This window comes from Macrobrachium rosenbergii, chromosome 16 (genome assembly GCF_040412425.1).
Source record: "Macrobrachium rosenbergii isolate ZJJX-2024 chromosome 16, ASM4041242v1, whole genome shotgun sequence".
Taxonomy (NCBI): domain Eukaryota; kingdom Metazoa; phylum Arthropoda; class Malacostraca; order Decapoda; family Palaemonidae; genus Macrobrachium; species Macrobrachium rosenbergii.
The window spans coordinates 28992438-29011378 of NC_089756.1; the positions used below are offsets into that span (position 1 = coordinate 28992438).

Below are 18941 nucleotides of genomic sequence, written 5' to 3' on the forward strand. Positions count from 1 at the left end.
AAATCACACTTGTGAAAATATCCTGGAAATCATGATGGCCAGACCTCTAATTATGAAAACAAAACACACAAACCGAAATCATTATGGCCAGATATCTAATTATGAAAACAAAACGAACCGAAGTGGAGAACAGACCCTTTCAGAAATAAAACAATATGCTTAACCTCCGGAACTTCAAGACTAATTGGCAATACTACAATAACTAGCATTTTCTTCCCATCTCGCATATAACTAGGCAATAATTCCCTTTGAAACCACATATATTTTCACAAGAGCAGAAGTCGCCAACATGATACCAATGGCATGGCACAGATTCAAGGGCAAGACTTAAATGAAAAATACCCGTGGTTAATCACACCTCACGTCCTGGGGAAATTAAGATCTTTTACTGGTCCAAATTCGAGGCCCTCGGATCAAGTTTCTGACAAAGAAACTAATATGCCAGCCGCAGAAAGGGCTGAGTCAGTGCTCTCTGCATGGTTACAAACCACACCCATGGAGAAGACTTGCTGGACACAAACCACTTGATTATGAACCGGAAGACTGTCTCCGTTCTCAGATTGTCTCAACCTGTCGGGAGAATGGCTTCTACATACCACAGCCGATCACGGACTTTTCCGGTGTTATTCCCTCGGAACGGTGAAGGAGAAAATGACTTGATTGGCTGAGGGCCAAGGCAAGGCATCTTCATGTGTACAAAAAAAAAAAAGTGATTCACAATTAACAAGTTGGTAACATGAAAATAGATAAAAAAATTTACCAAATAAATGAGATTATATAATAAAAAAATGTGGTGGTAACAGAGAGAGAAAAAGTAAACCTTTTATGGGGAATTTTCTATGACCACTCCATATAGAAAACGTACATCTTTAAAAGGGAATATGCAGTAATTTTATTTGCGTTATTGAAACCCTCTCTGCTGTATTTCATAAACCTTCACTTCTTATGAGTAGTCCAGACGGAAGCTACATCTCAAAACGTGGTACATACGTATTTATCTGATCCCAAATAAAAAAAAAGGTATTATTTCACTTATGGACATTAATTGCTTTCAACATAAAATATAGGTTTTTCTGTTGTATTATGATGTGATTTGAATGATTTTGAGGTTTATTTCCATCACCAAATGAATACTTATCCTTCGGCAAATAATATACATACAAAATTAATAAAATTACGACTTGTCAGAATACTGCACCCCTCTCTCCATAGCTAATTTGGCAAAAACTGTGTTTACTGATTACAGTTTTGCCGTATTAGCTATGGAGAGAGGGTGCCAATATTCTGACAAGTCAATTTTATTAATTTTGTATACAGTATATCATTACCGGGGAAGAATAAGCATTCATTTATGATGAAATAATTCTCAAAATCATGTAAATCACATCATAATACAACAGAAAAACCTATTTTTATGTTGAAAGTAATTAATGTCCATAAGTGAAATAATACCAAAAAAAAAAATAACGGGTTAGGGTGAGCTAAATTTTTCAGTAGCGGTTTTTTTTTTTTTGGTAAAGGTTCAGATGTAGGGTTAATCTGCATCTTTTAGAAAAATCTCTGGGGTTTATTCACTCTTGGGAAACCCTTACGATAGCTGAACGTACAAACATCACCTTGGTGCTAATTTGGCTTGTTATCTACGCGCCACCTACTCCGAGGTGCTAGTGCTAAACACAATATGGTAAATGTAAAATAAGTAAAACAGTCAAATGTCAATACAAAGCCGTGATGGGTGCTACTTTGGCTTGTTATTTACGCGTCACCTACTCCGAGGTGCTAGTACTGAACATGGCGGAAGTTCCTTGGGACGCCGTGTTTAGTACTAACCATTTGGGGATCAAAGTACTATGTACAACCATCTCTTCTATTGTGTAGTCGACAAATTATATTAATAAACAAAATCTTCGTCCGTCCGTCTACTTTACATCTACCATAGGTGTTTAATACTAGCACCCTGAAGTGGGTGACACGCAGATAAGCCATAGCAGCACCCATCACGGCTTTGTATTGATATTTGGCTGTTTTATTTGTTTTACCACACCAAGACAACTTGTGTGTGGCCACTTATGAAATGACAAATTTTCTTGACTTGAAAAACTCCCTACAGAATTTAGGTGTCGTGTTACACTGGCCTCATTTGAAAGGTGACAAAAGCTGAAATTAGTCTATTATTACAAGTTACTTTTTTTATATGTAAACCAACTGTATTAAGTTGGTCCTAAACGACAAAACACTATGTAAGAAGGCCCAGGAAAGAGGACTGCAGTGGTATGGCCACGTGATTAGAAGAGATGAGATATAATAAGTGGTGAGGAGAGTGATGCAGATGGAGGTGTCTGGTGGGAGAGCAAGAGGAAGACCGAAGCGAGGGTGGATGCACGGTCTACTGTAAGTCTTATAGAGAAGATCTGAGATGAAAAACAATTGTCAGAGGACAGTGTGTTTGACCGAGTCAGATGGAGGAAAGGTGCCAGAAACTTCGACCCCACACAGAAGTGAGAAAAGATGCAGAGAAAGAAGAGGATGTTGGCTCGGAAGGTCATTAATCATCATAATGACAGTTAAAGTGATAACGTAGCTATACGTCATGGTTTCAGCATCACTTCTGTTATAAACTTGAAATATAGCAGCCTCAATAGAGAACGAATACAAGAAAAATAATGCCGACTGTTAAACCATTATCAATGCACAAATTCTAGAACACTATCTTCTAATAAAGGATACACCTTTTCGTTTATGTGCCTTCGGCAGTTTTGTAAAGACGTCACGAGTTTCAATAGGGTTTAAATTATTACTTTTAGCTTTGTCGTATGTCGTAACCATTCCACAACTGTGGTGACCGGTCTGTCCATAATTCTACGGGAATTAAATCAAAGCTCAGGAAATGTGTTACTTAATTCAGATTTAAATCAAAACATTTCCCCAGGGTAATTCTAAGCCGGCTGTCCGCGGTGAGTTAGACTATGGCAATTGACGTTTTCCTATGTTATTTTACTTCCTTTAGAAGAATTTAAAGTAAAATTTTGTCGGTCGGCTGTAACTAAGCTGTCATTGACCTTTGAAGACTACACGACTTGTATACCTAACGTGGGGTAGGTCTAAGCCGGCATTCCGCGGTAAGCCCCCACCTCCACCAGCTAATACCAAAATTGTAACCAGTAAACCCCTAAAAATGCCAACCTAACGTACCCTAGAGTTGTTTACTGGTTGCAATTTTGCCGTATTAGTTATGGAGGGGAGGAGGGGGCTTGTCATCAAATACCATGCCTTCCCCGCGATCGGCTGCAAATCGTGTAGTCTTCCAAAATCCAATCACATATATTTACAACCGGCCGACAAAATATGACTTTAAATTCTTGTAAACAAGTAAAACAACATGGAAGCTGACAAATCGTCTCCTGATCTAGCTCACCATGGTTCTTTCAACTTAAAGTAAAATACTAACTGCATTCATAATGACACTTTTTATTTATATGAGCAGCAAAAGTAGTTTTGCTAAATATAAAGATGATGAAATTGCAAACCACTTTGCCGTATAGGCTACATAACATGGAGTGAAATCCTTTACAGTACTCAAAGCTTTTGAACATCATATCCTGCCAAGATTAGTCTTACAGATGTCATCTGACGGGAAACTGGGAATTTTCCCGTATTATGCACAGAGATATTAGTCATGAAGTAATAAAAGGATAATCTAAGTAGCCAACATATATCCCGGTAAATCCAAAACAGAACAATGCCATTAGTACTGTACACTGACTTACTTGTAAAGGGATAATTATCCAGAACAAACATCACTGAAGCACAAAGGTGCTGGGCAAGAGGACCAAACCTTAACATCTCTGCCTTTCAAGACGTTCAGTGGCTATTTAGGTTTATGCTCAAATGAAGTGTAGTAACTAGTTGTTAATCTAGATTTTATATTTCGTTGGAACACATGCATTTCTTCATTGCAAGTGCGCTATATGCAAAGAAAGTTTAAATTTTGTACCACTCCTCCCCTAGTCTCTCTGTCCGGAACGGAATGCAAATTCTAGACAAGTCCGCAGAGCTGTACCGACTGCATTCGAGCTAACGGGTCACAATTACAGATATACCTAAACTTGCATCGGTACGGCACTCCATCATGAAAAGACCTATTCATGAAAAGTTATACCAATTTGTTGCTAGAGCCCGTTTGGTTATTAATACTGGACTAAATGCTAGTTAATAAGATTCGTCACTTTCCAAAGAATCTGTTCTGGGTAGCTCACTCTTAATTTTACTTCTGGCACCAGAAAATTCTTCGCCCTTAAAACCCGACCAGGCCAAGCAACTTATTAAAGTTATATAGGATAATTTGTGTCAATGCCCCTTCATTATTCTATTAGGTAGTTTCTTGGCAATGAACAAGTTTGAGAGAACAATGCAACCGAGTTATCTACAGCTAAATCTATACAAGTCCCTTGAAATCACTCATCTTATTCAATACCCTAATTATGACTTCAACTTTCTTCAGTATTTTGACTTCGCGAGGCCCAAACTGCTCATCTGAATTGTTATTTATATTTATCCATAAAATAAAAATCAATCCGTTGAAACGCCCGAGAATAATAACCTTTACACGAGACTAGTATATTCTTAGTTAACATAAAAGCTTCGCCTTGCATATATCCTTTTAGATAAATCAGCTTCTGTGCGTTAGTGAAGTTAGATAATCCTGCTAATGCATCAAAATGTTAAAGAACCTAAGTTTTTTAAAATCCTCCGTAATTTGGCCCTCTTTACGCGACCTTATTACTACTCAAATTTTTTTTAACCATTCAGCCACTTTGAAAACAATGAACACTGGAGATTAAAACGATCACCCAAGGCTAAGCTAACATCACCTTAAATTACGCTTAATTCATAATAGTAAATAGAAAAATTAGAGAGCATGGTCATTCATCACCCCCGGCTAACTGCATAACAGAAAAAAAGTAATGTAAGGCAGTCAGCATCATCCCTTAGCCTAGTGTGATAGCATATCGTCAACACAGGTCCTTAGCCTAGATAAAACGTTAAGACCATTAACACCAAATTAAAAATTTATAAATTCTATCCCAAACACCAACTTAAATGTCCTTACTGGCTCATTTTAACATTCAACTGGCATTATAATTCAAGTGAATTCCATCACGACAATACATGGAAGGACTAGAGAAAGCCCTTGCTCCCTCTAGAACAAATATCCCCCGTCTATACCTTTTTGCTTATCGAGTCATTTATTTTATTTATTGGATTTGGTGTCAAGTTGTAACACAAATGTTTCAAGAATCCTCCTTTGTTCAAAAGAACCTGAGCGTTAATTACCTGGGCATTAGAAAAAAAGCTCTTGATTTGAGTTCGGGTGGTTTCGGCCGAAGTCGTTTAGGCCGTGGACACGTTTACGTGCAAAATGGGCGCCTTGTTTAGTACCAGCCCCTTAGGGATGCAGGTAAGACATAAAATAATGACGGCAAATACCATAAACATAACGTCTTGCTTTGCTTTGGATCCCCCAGTCACAACTGGGGGACGTAGTCAGGTCCTTACTTGTCTGTCGACCCATCAGTGACTAATCAACTAGTTCATGAGCACAATGACAAAATGGCGCACGAACAATATCACATATAATTACTTTTAATACCAACAAATTTGCGAAAACTACAATCACAATTAGAGAAAATCAATTTCATTCGTGAAGATTTTGTTCTTTTCACCTGGTTTCTAACACTGGCTAAGTTTTGACCGAGACTGCTGGGACAGAGCCCCAGAGGGCGACTGTTCCGGTTCCTCTTCTGGGGTTTTCTTCGTCTCCGCCTCGTTTACTTCCACTATGTGGTTAAGCCTCGTTGACTTCCACTAAGTAGTTAAGATACTCAGAAGCCAGTTTATGAGGAAAAACACAACACTACTTCCTTAGGAAATCATTTAATAATGCTACTCGGAGACGTGTTTAATTACATTAATTGAAATGGATCGTGTGATCTTCATTGCGCACGCGAAACGACCTAGTTCGTATGAAATCGCCACTCTGCTAATACCACCATGAAGGACTTACAGACATCTGCCTTCCCAAGGGGGAAAGAGATTTTAAACAGTACAGTTATACAAACTATCTATCTACCTTTCCTTATTATGAAGGAAATACAATTTCACTGCAGCTACGGCCCTTCGAATGGATGATAAATGGCAACTAGAACTCAACAACATCCCCTAATCTTGCAAAAAGGAAACCTGGATCATAGTAGGCTACTTTATATTAATTTTCCAATCAAATTTCTTTTCAAAATACATACACAGTAATACAGGAAGAAAGAGAACATGAAACAAAATAAAAGGTTACAGTTCAAATAAAATAAAGTAATTTCAGTAAAGTATATTTAATTTATTTTTTTAACAGTTGTATCATATACTATGCATTTTATCCCTATTGGTATCATGAACTAACCGAGGTTAATTCGTAATATGATAAAACATTACCAGTGCCAGGAAACCTGTTGATAGTTTGTAAACAACTCAAGGTACCAGTTGTGTCTATCTGGTCAATAGAACAAGTCGTGTCCAGCCATCTGTGCGATATAGGGATAATATAAAAAAATAATCCTTGGACTGAGGCTTGAAATCTCAATAGCACTTATTAAAATAACGTCTTGAAAAAATCCTTTAGTTTTATGTCATAGGTAGCTCGCAGAATATTCCAGAGACACTTACGGATTACTAGACATTTGCACATAATCAGTCGGCGGCTTCAGATAAGGATTGGCATTCGACGTTATTTAGCTAGTAATGAATTTAAAAACAAACAAAAACATGACCACACTGAGTATGGAAGGCCATACCATACAATGGAATGTTCTTTATCTATTTAGTTTAAAGGAAGTGGCATGACTTTGAGCGCTGTTACGGTGTGAATGAAAGGGTAGGCCTACCGTTGGGATGCCATTTTCTTCACTGGATTTTAGTCACTCTTTATGGGGGCCATTGCACCCAGCTTTCTTTCCTCAAACAAATATACTATCATACATTTATTCCTTTCTGTACCACAAATACACATTTTCAAAACTCTAAGGTTATTATGTCACTTTTTTTGGCAACAGAAATACAAGGTATGGAAAATAATCACCAAACCCAGGCGATTTATGTTTTTTTGTAATATTGCAAAATATCAAGAGTGCTATAGGTTTTATGTTGTTGTTTACTGGTTTCATTTGGAAAAATCTATATATATATATATATATATATATATATATACATACATACATATATATAATATATATATATATATATATATATATATATATATATATATATATATGAAAATGAGTCTTCAGTCTCCACTGATGGGTTTTCAAACTTAACGGGACGTTATGGGCAGTGTGAATTTTAATTTTTCTGTGACGTCAACATGTCAAATTTCTAGGGGGCAGGGCAAGATAATCATGGGTGAAAGAATGTACTGTACATACAGCAGTTATACTAAAGATCAATCACAATTTTAAAAGTTTACGCCAAGGAGACAAAAACAAACTCTGAATACTAACATACAAAGAGTAATTGTGCACCAACATAATATATACTCCAGATGGACATAAAAACATGAATATACACAACAGTTCATATAAATACAGAGATTGCTCGGCCCAGCTCACGCACACGCACAAATTAATCCAGTTTTCATACAGATAATATTCTAAATACGAACATAATGCATCTTTACCTGCCACATCATTACCAATAACAACTTGAATTCCTTCCACAACGAAGAATATTTGCGAAATTACCTTTGTACTGTGCAGAATCTAAAGCGATTTCCACCAAAAGACAGGAAGTTCACTGTATTAGGAAAACTTGACAAAAACTTGTTTTGGCCACACAATTATTTCCAGTATAATGAATACCTAAGCACACAAAACCTAGCTTCCCCGGGCCGTTTACAAGGACATCGCAACGATTAGATTAACAGTGTACGGGACCCAGAAATGGGAGTTAAGTCTATTGTTGGTATCAAGGGTAACCGATACTCTCTCAGCATCGACGAATTTACGAATATCTCGGGACACAAGCAACACGTATCGTCATTAGGTAATGCTGTATGCAAAAGGAAAATAACTATATTCCAATGCTCAAAGTAGGGAACTTAGCTTTTTGTACTATCTATTATGCAATAATGTGACCTTTTTCATGTATCACGTCCGACTTTTAGCGTATATTTATGAAATTTTCTCTAATATTAGTAAGAGAGTAAGCATGGCGTACTTTTACTTATAATTTCTCCACGATCAGTGGGAGCATGTCTGTTCAGTATTGTATAAACGTAAGTACCACGTCTTGTTAAGGAGAGAAACAATTCAACGGCAAGCCAGGAGTGCTCGTTGCCGTCCGTGAGACAGAATTTCGAAGACGTCGCAGTCCAATTCCTTTGATGAAAATTGCTAATTGTTTTTCATTTTCCCGGTCACTTGCAGAACTCTGATTTTGATTTTGTCAATTATGACGTAATTAATCACATCTCATTTCATCATTTTCAAGTTTTTGTTTATTTTTTGCTCATAATCACGTCATCAATCCCCACATCTAAAAATGCTTTTAAGGACTCGGTCGTGGTTTGACACGCCCAAGTTTTGGCAACCATAACATTGCACTGCAGCTCTATATCATCACTTCATAAAGCTTGTCCAGCTTCTTATTGGGCAATTGTTGCTCGACGTCTGAAATGCAAAAGTTGGAGGACGAGGATTTTATGTCGCTGCTGTCCGTGGAAGGGGAATTTTGGTGCTGTATCCAGACAGCTAATCCCGCCAATTCTGTAAGAATTCTCGGCCGTATTGTTACCCATTCTACTCTTGAGGCATACAACTCTGTTTATCTTGTATATACAGTGCTTTAAACAACCCAAGAGAGCATTCACTTCATTTGCACTTCTTATTCTGAGGTCTATTTGTTCAATACATTTTTCTCCAAATTTCTTGCTCATCTTCCCCCTTCTATTCTTATTTTTGCTGTCCTTATATCCCCCCATCTTGGAAATTCACAAACTTATGACTTATAGGCTAATCCTTCCATCTCCATGTCTCTAGCACTAGTCCACACTTAGCGAACTCACACAAGTACCCCCATTTTATACAATATCCCTCCAACTTCATCTTTTATCTGTTATGAATTTTGCTTCAATCACATACTGATCAGCCACGCCAGCAGTCACACTTCTTCCCGCCGTTGGGTCTATAAACTTGCTCATTCATTTGCTCTCTACTACCACATAATCTGGCCAACTCTCTTCCTCGCCAATCTCTTTCCCAAGTGTGTATGTACAGTATGTATGTATGTATGTATGTATATATTTATATATATATTATATATATAATATATATATTCTATTTATTCTTTTCAGATAGAGGAAGTGAAATGTGAGTGCAAGTAACCAATATCCACATCTTGGCTCTAGGGACTAAAACGTCATCAATAATTACATTTTCGCCATTAACAATGGATTATCGTTACATATAATAGCCGTTTTCACGGCATCACTTAATCATGCCTAACAAACCATAAATCCTGACACTTAAATAAAAAATTAAAATTATTGTTCAAGAATTCATGCCTCATTGTACATTCAACTCTGAACATAACAACAGCCGTTCAGCAGTCAATATACCTCCTGAAAAATGAACATTGTGCTAATGTTAACTTAAATGCTTATCTGCTAGTTTCCATAGCAGGAAAATGACTCGAAATAATCTAATGCCACAAATTGCATTCATGCAACATTAGTAAAGCCAATACTTGTCTTTTATTTTTCTAAATATAAAATGCATTACATGAGTACATAAACAAAAATTAAATTTATTCCAAATGGTCTGCAGTTCAAGATACATTCTAGACGCAAGGTCGTATATTCTCAAATATATATCACTGGATGGGTCTTAAGATACTCACATTAATATATATATATATATATATATATATATATATATATATATATATATATATATATATATATATATATATATAATTTTCTGAGTTATTAACTGAACTCTTTCACTTCTCATATCATGACAAAAGGGTTCACATGATCCATAAAAAAAACATTAAAGTTCATTGCCCATAACATAATTCCAAGTTTTTTTTTTTACTGAGATTCCACGTTAGTTTATCATCATTAATAAGAGGAACAGCAGATCTTTGTAATACGAAATTTATATTATTCACAGAACTAAAACATCATCCAAGAGGATTCGTATTTTTAAAACAGCAGATATTACGTTAAAGCCTTAGACCAATATACCACAGCTCATTAAGCTGCGGACCCGTTTGGGTTCAAGATGTCCTCATAATGTTATGTTATATAAATATAAAATTAAAAAATATGCTATATTCAAAACAGAACAAATAACATAAAAGGGCCGTCAAACAGCGTCAACAACCAAGTAACATAAAAACAACCACAAATCATCTCTTGAGGAATTGTGCACCTTGCAACAAGACCTTTGGGGCTGACTCCAGAACTTGACGACACAGAAGTTCCGGGGAATGATTTTAGGCCTCAGACCCAGAGGCTTCAGCTTCGCCCCCTGACAGAGGCTCCTCTTCTTCCAGGGCTCCTCTCTCTGCAACAAACAAATTCTTACTTGAGATTGTCCACTCTTTGCACGAACTTTCCAAAATAGGCAACACCGTTCAAATACAAATTATATATATATATATATATATATATATATATATATATATATATATATATATATATATATATGCACAAATACTATACATTACGCCCCAATGGAAAAATGAAACAGAGTTTTGACTAAGCACTAGTTCAAACACTGTTCCACCCTTCCCTTCTGGCCTGTTGCCATATCAATTTGGCATATTCCCGTGATTTGTCGTCGATGCTTCTTAAATCTAATGCCAGCAGCTATTTCACCTAGTAACTTAAGTCTTTCTTCAGGGCTATACTAATTTTACAGTGGAACTAATTCCAGTGCAGTGTATACGTGAGTACAGTAAAAAATCAAAGATCTTTTACTGCATAAGAACCTGAAAAAAAAAATGTACAAGAAATGTCACAGGTCAGGATATTTCTCCTCGAAGCCTCATAACACTGGATTCTCCTGTTCCATTGAGAGCGCCGACATTCAGTGACTACTGTGTGTCTGCCTGTGAGTCGTTGGGTACTTACCATCAAAACAAATAAAAAAAATGCTTTTGGATCTGCTGTACACATCCCAGTTGAATTTAGGTTCTGTAATTATAATGAAAATCAACCCAGTACCACCAGGACAGTTGAATACTGTACCAAGTTTGTGACAGTGGTTACATATATGTACAACAGGGATTTGCTTTAGGTTTTATGAAATTCAAGTTGTCAAGCCAAGCACTGGGGCACTTTGTCTACTCAGCTCAAAGCTGGATTGGTCGGACAACAATATACAGATATCTCGAAAATCAGAGAGGTAAAGTACAGGGATCTAAAGGTGGAACCAGATGCACTAAGAAATAATAATTTGAGAGGTTGGACAAGAAGACTGAAGAAAGGAAGTCGGAATGGAGGTCAAGTAACAGGGTAAAAGGTTGGTGCAGGTAGGGGGCGAAGGGACGCTGCAAAGACCATTTAGTAATGCCTACAGTGCACCACGTGAGGTGCACTGACGGCATGATCTGCCTATGGGGGTATAACCACAGTGAATTCTATATGTTAAAATGCATCTATACCGGTGAAATTCGACCGTCCGCCTTTTTTGGGGGGGCATAAAGTAATGCATCAAGTATCAGCGTTAACTTCGTAATAAGTGTACGAATAAAACAAATATCACTTGCTTGTAAGTATTACGTTTTTCGCTAAACATTTGAGAACTTGCGAATGTTACCTACACTGAAAATAAAAATTTGGCCAGTATGAATGGTAAAAAGTATGCGCCTGGAAGGTACTGTCCAAAATATATCGCACAATTTCATATAGAAAATGACAAATACTTGTGTATTATGTCAGCATCAAATGAATCTCTGAAAACTTGAGACTGGTACTACAGTGTGTAAATATTTGGGAACTTGTGAATGGCAGTGTATAGGATCTGTTTCTTGTGTAGCGTTGATTTTCTCGAGTGATTTCCGAATCTATGAACTTTTCAGCGACACATGAATTTGAAATTTTGGAAAGCCAAGAATAAGTCTGAAATTGATGTTGTGAATGGTAACCGGTAGCCTACTCTCTTCATTCTAAAGTCGCTGAAACTCAACAGTAGGAGCCACAGTTCCTGTACAAAATGATGCAAAGGGATATTCGATAATAGGTTGAAAAATGACTTCAGTGTTTCCTTTCAACGTGTTTATGGAGACTAATTAGAAATAGGAAATGAGAGTGAACCAATGACAACTGGTTTAAGGAGAGTCGGGGAGGAGACTACAGGAGACGGATCAATACGGTCAGAAAATAGCGGCAACGTCGCTAACGGAGCCCAGCATTGCTCAGATAACTTGCCTCCAGTTTTCTTCCGGAAATTTTAAATAGCCAAGAAAGAAGAAGGCCTGTTTTAAGCAATGAATCTCAAATGTATTGTTGCTGTGAGTAAGAGAAAAGGTTACATTTTTCGCAATTTGAAAATGCGTTCTTTTTGGGGGAGGATTGCGAGCTGTTTTCTACGAATGGGGAAGGCTGGCATCAGTATCTTCGCTTTTGGGTTTCTGGTGTACGAATATTAAATTTCTGTTTTCCCGTTACACGAAGAGGGAACCTCGAACGAAAACTGGGTTTCGAGTGAAATATCGAGCCTATCATTTTCTGATGCATACCAGTGTTCACTGTAAAACCTTGTGATGAATGTTTAATTTTGCTTTGTCAAAAAAAAAAAAAAAGTCAAACTGCTTTTTCTCATTTGTCGCTTTTAGACATCCAGATTAGGATTGTATCTGTTCTACCCGAAAAAAAAAAAAATGGACGAAGCCGAAAATACACTTTCACTTGTCACCATCCATTCTTCCCACAGGGCCAAAGTATCTCAGAACACTATAGATAGACAGATAGATAGATAGATAGAATATACAATTTAAGCAGAAGGCCAAGCGCTGGGACCTATGAGGTCATTCAGCGCTGAAAGGAAAATTGAGAGTGAAAGGTCTTACAGGTGTAACAGGAGGAAAACCTCGCAGTTGCACTATGAAACGACTGTTAGATGAGGGTGGAAAGAGGGACAGACCTCTTGTGATCTGTCCTTCTGACTTAGCTTAGTTTTCTTATCCCCTTTATAAACGTATTTTCCACTGCATTATCCCATGTTTCTGTTTTCAATTTACCCTGATAACCTTATTCTTGGCTGTATTTCTTTTCAGCCTTCTCCTCTTGCGAAAAATTTCCAATGCTTCCACTAATATCCGCAGATTTACTGTATATCCAGTCAGTGCTGTATCATTTGCAAACATCTGCCATTCATCACCCCATTCATGAGCAGTTTTTTCTATCAAACAACTTCGCACCAGCATCATATCATCCAAAAAATATTGGACCACCATGGAGACATGCACCCTTCTTTCAGAACCACTTTCATGCAAAACCAGTCTCTCTCTCATCAATGTACCACGCTGCACTTCCATTCTTAAAACTTTTAATCACTCAACATCATCCTCCACAGTGCCTCTCTGTTGATTCTCAGTTTTTCCAGGTGTAAGCATGCTGCTTACAGCTTTTTCCCTTTACTTTCAAACTTCTCACATACCTTTCATAGCAAGCATATGACCCACACTTCCTCCTCCTTGTAGGTAATGTGAATCTTTTTAAAATGGAACAATGATACAAGTGTTCAATTACCATTTCCTTCATTCAGATATTTTTTACAAACCCTGAACAAGTAGCCTACATAATCACACTCACACCATCATGCCGCAGTATCACACTGTATTCTTTAACCTTTTCACTGCCCTCCCTACATCCCAACCAGTTGTTTTCACAAGCATTCTCAAATTCACAAAAGTCATTTTCTCCTTCTTGTATCTCTTAATACTACATCTATACATCATCCAAACACTCCAAACATCCACGGCTGCATTCTCTTCAGATAGCCTCTCTCCATTTGTATCTTTTATTATGAGAGGCCTTTGTTCATCAACATTCCTCTCCATTTACATCTCTCTCTCCAAAGTTCTTACTCACCTTCTGTCTTCCGTGTTAATTAATGACCCTCTTTCTCTCTCTTCTCGGCTGCCCTAGCCAATCCTCTGCACACTTCTCCACGAGTTCTTCTGTTATGCGCTTATACCTTAAATCTCATTTCTTTCTTTACCAAAACTTTCATTTACTCATCCTACCTCCTACCCTCTTATATACTCACAAAACCTCCCTGCTCTACTTATTACACCCTCATGGAATTTTACGAGATCCTCATATACTTCTTCCACCTCCTTGTTTACCGTAGAATAGAACAGAATATAGAATTGCGGCCAAACGCCAAGTGCTGGGATCTATGAGGTTATTCAGCACTGAAAGGGAACTTGTCAGTAAGAAGGTTTTAAAGGTGTAACAGGAGGAAAACCTCGTGGTTGCACTATGAAACAATTGTTATAGAGGTGGAAAGTCAGATGGAAGAAAGAGAAAATGAACGGAGATACTGTAAAAGGAATGAAAGAGGATGCAGCTAAGGGCTGCAGGGACGCTGCAAAGAGTCTAGGCAATGCCTACAGTGCACCACATGAGGTGCACTGATGGCACTACCCCCCTACGTGTTTACCATGGCACACAGTTTGTCCATTTTTCTTACACTCTCCTCAGTAACTTATCAAAATTACTTCCTCTTTTGAAAACATGCGTAACAACAGCTAAGTCCCCTTCCAAACATTTCCACAATACTCTCTCCATTCAACTTTATTTCAGGAACTCAGTACTCACCAACTCCATTTAACTCGCCCAACACTATTACGATATATTGCAGCAAAACATTTTGAGTGAGTGTCATTTACTGAATAGGTAAGATTACTGAAGTGACCTGCACTATGACTAGCATGTTGCCGTCGTAGTTACAGGATCTATGAAGATTTCTGAAGAAATGCCCAGGACTGCAGAGAGAGGGAAGATGTGATTACCTTGGCTAGGTCACCTATGTTTTGTAACTTATGAAATCCATGGGACTTGAAAATGAGGGGCTCGGTGTGTAAGCCAGTTTTCACCACAATATAAGCTCTGATACCGAAGATGGGTCAGATGCAGGAAGCCGTGAAATAGTATCACATCTCATCACCATCGTGCAGTGAAACTGCACCACCCACGTGGACCCTGTTTCATTGGTCATGGGTCCCTGGTGGGGAATTTAAGCCTTAACTGTTTGAGAGTTGGAGGTAAGGCAGCAGAACTGAGGCATAACAAAAATGGTACGAACTACATATCTTTATTTTTGGTGTGCTCTGATCTGGCAAAAATGAACACCATAGTAAAAGAAGCAACAGTTGCTATGAGTACATGCGTGATTATACAGTGTTAAGATCTTCCACATTACATTAATGGATAGACAAATGTGGCTGAAATATGTTTTGGTTGGTTCGTTGTTCATGGCCCAAAAAAGACGTCTTTTGATAAAAGCTCGTCAAAACATTATGGCATATTATGGGTAAAATAATGTCTTTAAATACATTTTATGGCGTTACTTGTCAGTGACAAGAGCGTGAGTCTTGGAAATGAACCTTTGTTCAAGATTCGTTATTCTTTTGATCGAACCAAGATGATTTAGTAGTAGTTTTATCCATTTGAAAACACTGATGTTATGCGACTGTGAAATGGGCATGGTGATTGATTTAACGGTATATGCAGGTAAATATAAGATGATTTCTCAACAAATCACCTCCTTCGAAAAACCAGTGCAGTGCTTAAAGAAATGCTGAACAATTCCTTGGGAAGGGTCACAATCTATATACTGTAACTGGTATACAATCCACAACCTCACACCTTTTCTCAAAATAAATAAAACAAGTGTGTGAAACCGTGAAAGACAGGAGAATGAATATACCAAAATTCATGAAACATACTAAAGGTGAACAAAAATCATTCTCACTTGGAGATGGTCTCACAAGCGGGCTACAAAGACGATTACAACATTGCACTAGGAGAAAATAGTATGCATTGACGCAATACTGAAACTACATCTGCCTTGGCCTGCAATGCAAATAGTATGAAACTTGTTGATAAAAGTGATGTGCAAATTATTCCTCAGGAATGCACACAATTATCTAAGCAGAGAGAACCACTCCAAAAGACTCGTCTCCATCTTATGAGGTAAATATTGAGGAAGTATGCAATACCAAATCAAGTATCAAATGGTGGACATAGGTCTGATGAAGCGACCAACCGTTTGCACCTGACAGTTAGCCAAAAAATCAAAGAAATCATGCTACGTTTGTTATCACACTTAGGGTGCAGGAAAGAATCATGAAATTTAGGCTATGAAGGCAAGCACTGGGGCACTGGCTGCCATTCAGCACTTGAGGCAGTGAAAAGAAACAGTTGGAATGGTCTGACAGCAGGATAAAAATAAAAATGATGAAAATGAGATCAAATATGTATCTAAATGTGAAACTAGGAGTAAATCCCACAGTCATGCTAATAAAGAATAATAAGAGAAGTTGGACGGCAAGACTGAAGTAAGAAAATGGGGATGGAAGTAAGGTAAACAAATAAAAAGTGGGTACAGCTAAAGGATGCTGCAAAAACCCTTTGGGAATGCCTACAGTGCATCATGTGAGTTGCACTGACACCATTAATCCTCTATTGGGCTACTTGAAGGAACATGATGTACCCAGATACACAAGGAGAATGTTTGGTGTTTTTTACTTCAGATATGTATTTTAGTCCTTTGAGTTAAATTTGTCCAATAACCGAACTTATAGTTAATCAATATTGGTATCAGAGAAACTGCTTCATTATTTACAATAAAAAATTATTCCTAAATACAATAAAATTTTTTATTCTTCTTGATAGTATAATATGTGACGCTCGTTTTATTTGTTTAAATGATGAGTGAAGAAGCACATGAGAAAGCTCGTAAAATGATAATACGACAAAACAAAGATACCGCCATGAAAATAAATTTGATCAGAAATAACCAATATTTTTTATAAATAAAAAGCATTTTCTCGTGAGGACTAGGATAAAAAAAGCGTAATGGATTAAATAAACGGTGTTAAGATAAACTGAGACCCTTTCAGCCATTCAGGACTTAAGGCTATTAGAAGACTTGAGAGTTAAAGTGGATGGACACCAAGATAAAGAGACCCAGAAAATAAAGGAGATGAAGTTGACTCTTAAAGCAAAACAGGGAGAAAGCCCCACAGGTGCACTAGGAAGTAATAGTTACAAGGGTTGGACAGCAAGATGGAGGAAAGGAAAGAGGAATGGAGGTAATGCAAAAGTGGGGCTGAGGGGACGTTTCAAACGGTCCTAGCTTTGAAGCAGCCCGTTTGAAAGAGAAATAGGAAATGGGGTGGGGCGATGGAATGGACATGTAAGAAAAGTAAAATACAATTACTTGAAAGGTAAATAATACTGTTCAACAAAAATAAATAGCAAAACAATGTGAAAACAATGACATGTAAATAAACGAATGAAAACTACCGGAAAAAACCCTTCAGAAACTGGAATACATGTCAGAGAATTCTGCGATTTATGTATTTGCTTCCTTCATGTATGAATGTATGTATGAATACATTTATGGAAATATCATGAACAGAATTCAGTCCAAATTTAAAATAACTGTATCGTCACCTTTGTTATAGGTTGTAACGTTTTAGTTTACTTGTCAGTGGCTTTCAGATTATTTTACAAAGCAAAATATGAAAAGGATAGACTGCAAGTGAGGTATCTTTTAATAGAGACTTCCACCATATTACAGTAGCGTAGGGTGAATTTATGCATTTAGTAAATTTGCATATAAATATGCTTATACATTCACTCATGCATATATACTGCCAACAGGTATACTTATAAAACATTTACATACAGTATTTACATACCCACGATTATGATACATATACAGATGAGCATGCATGATACATACATAAAATATATATATATATATATTATATATATATTACAACAGTCAAACCTTGACTTACGAGGGAACCAATGTACGAATTTCCTGAGATACGAGCCGGCACACTCGCTATTTTTTGCTTTAAGAAGCAAGCTGAGATTTGAGTTATGAGCCAGTGAGCCTGAGAGATGCCATTTCCCAGTGTGTTTGCCATTGCCAGCACCGACTTGCCCGAGCCGTGCGATCTCGTTTAGTTCACGTGGTTACCTTGCTGCGTGAGCATCTCGTAGCATTTCTCGCCTTGTTTTCTTGCTTTGTCCCTGTATTTTGGAACAATTATTAGTTTTCACCATGGGTCCTAAGTGAGTGTCAAGACCAGTGCTGAGAAGAAAAGACCGATTACCTTGGATACGAAGCGTGAAATCACAGAAAAACACGATCAAGGTGTGTGTGTGTTACGGGCTTGGTGAGGCAGTATGACTGGACTACTGCGAACTGTACGATTTTGAAGCAGGAGTCGATAAAGGCTATAACGCCAAGCAAGGGCACTAAGGTTATTTTAGAGCTCCGGACCACTGCCCATGAAGAGATGGAGTTGTTGTTGTTGGTATGGTTGGATGAGCAGCAGCTTGCAGGAGATACTGTGACGGACACCATCATCTGTGAGAAGGCACAAGACATCTACACGAATTTGGTGCGTAAGATGCCAGGAAAATCGAAAGACGAGGAGCGGAAGAGTCATTCAAAGCCAGTTGGAGCTGGTTTGATAATTTTAAAAAGAAGACTGGCATTCATTCCGTCGTCAGGCATGGTGAGGCAGCAAGCTCCGATGTGAAGGCAGCCAAGGAGTTTGCTCAAAGTTTTGCCAAACTGGTAGAAGGCAAAGGATGCATCGCCCAGTAACTCTTCAATTATGATGAGACAGGCCTCACC

The 18941-nt window shown here is 37.7% G+C and overlaps 1 protein-coding gene across 1 annotated transcript in view; it reads right to left on the bottom strand.

The window, feature by feature from the left end:
- Window positions 1-10126: 10126 nt before the first annotated feature.
- LOC136847250 (post-GPI attachment to proteins factor 6-like) overlaps window positions 10127-18941 on the bottom strand; it is a 70882-nt gene continuing 62067 nt past the window's right edge. The window contains exon 15 of the mRNA XM_067118749.1: window positions 10127-10613. Coding sequence (XP_066974850.1) covers window positions 10413-10613 — 201 coding nt within the window. The 3' untranslated portion in view covers window positions 10127-10412. The remainder of the gene's footprint in view (window positions 10614-18941) is intronic.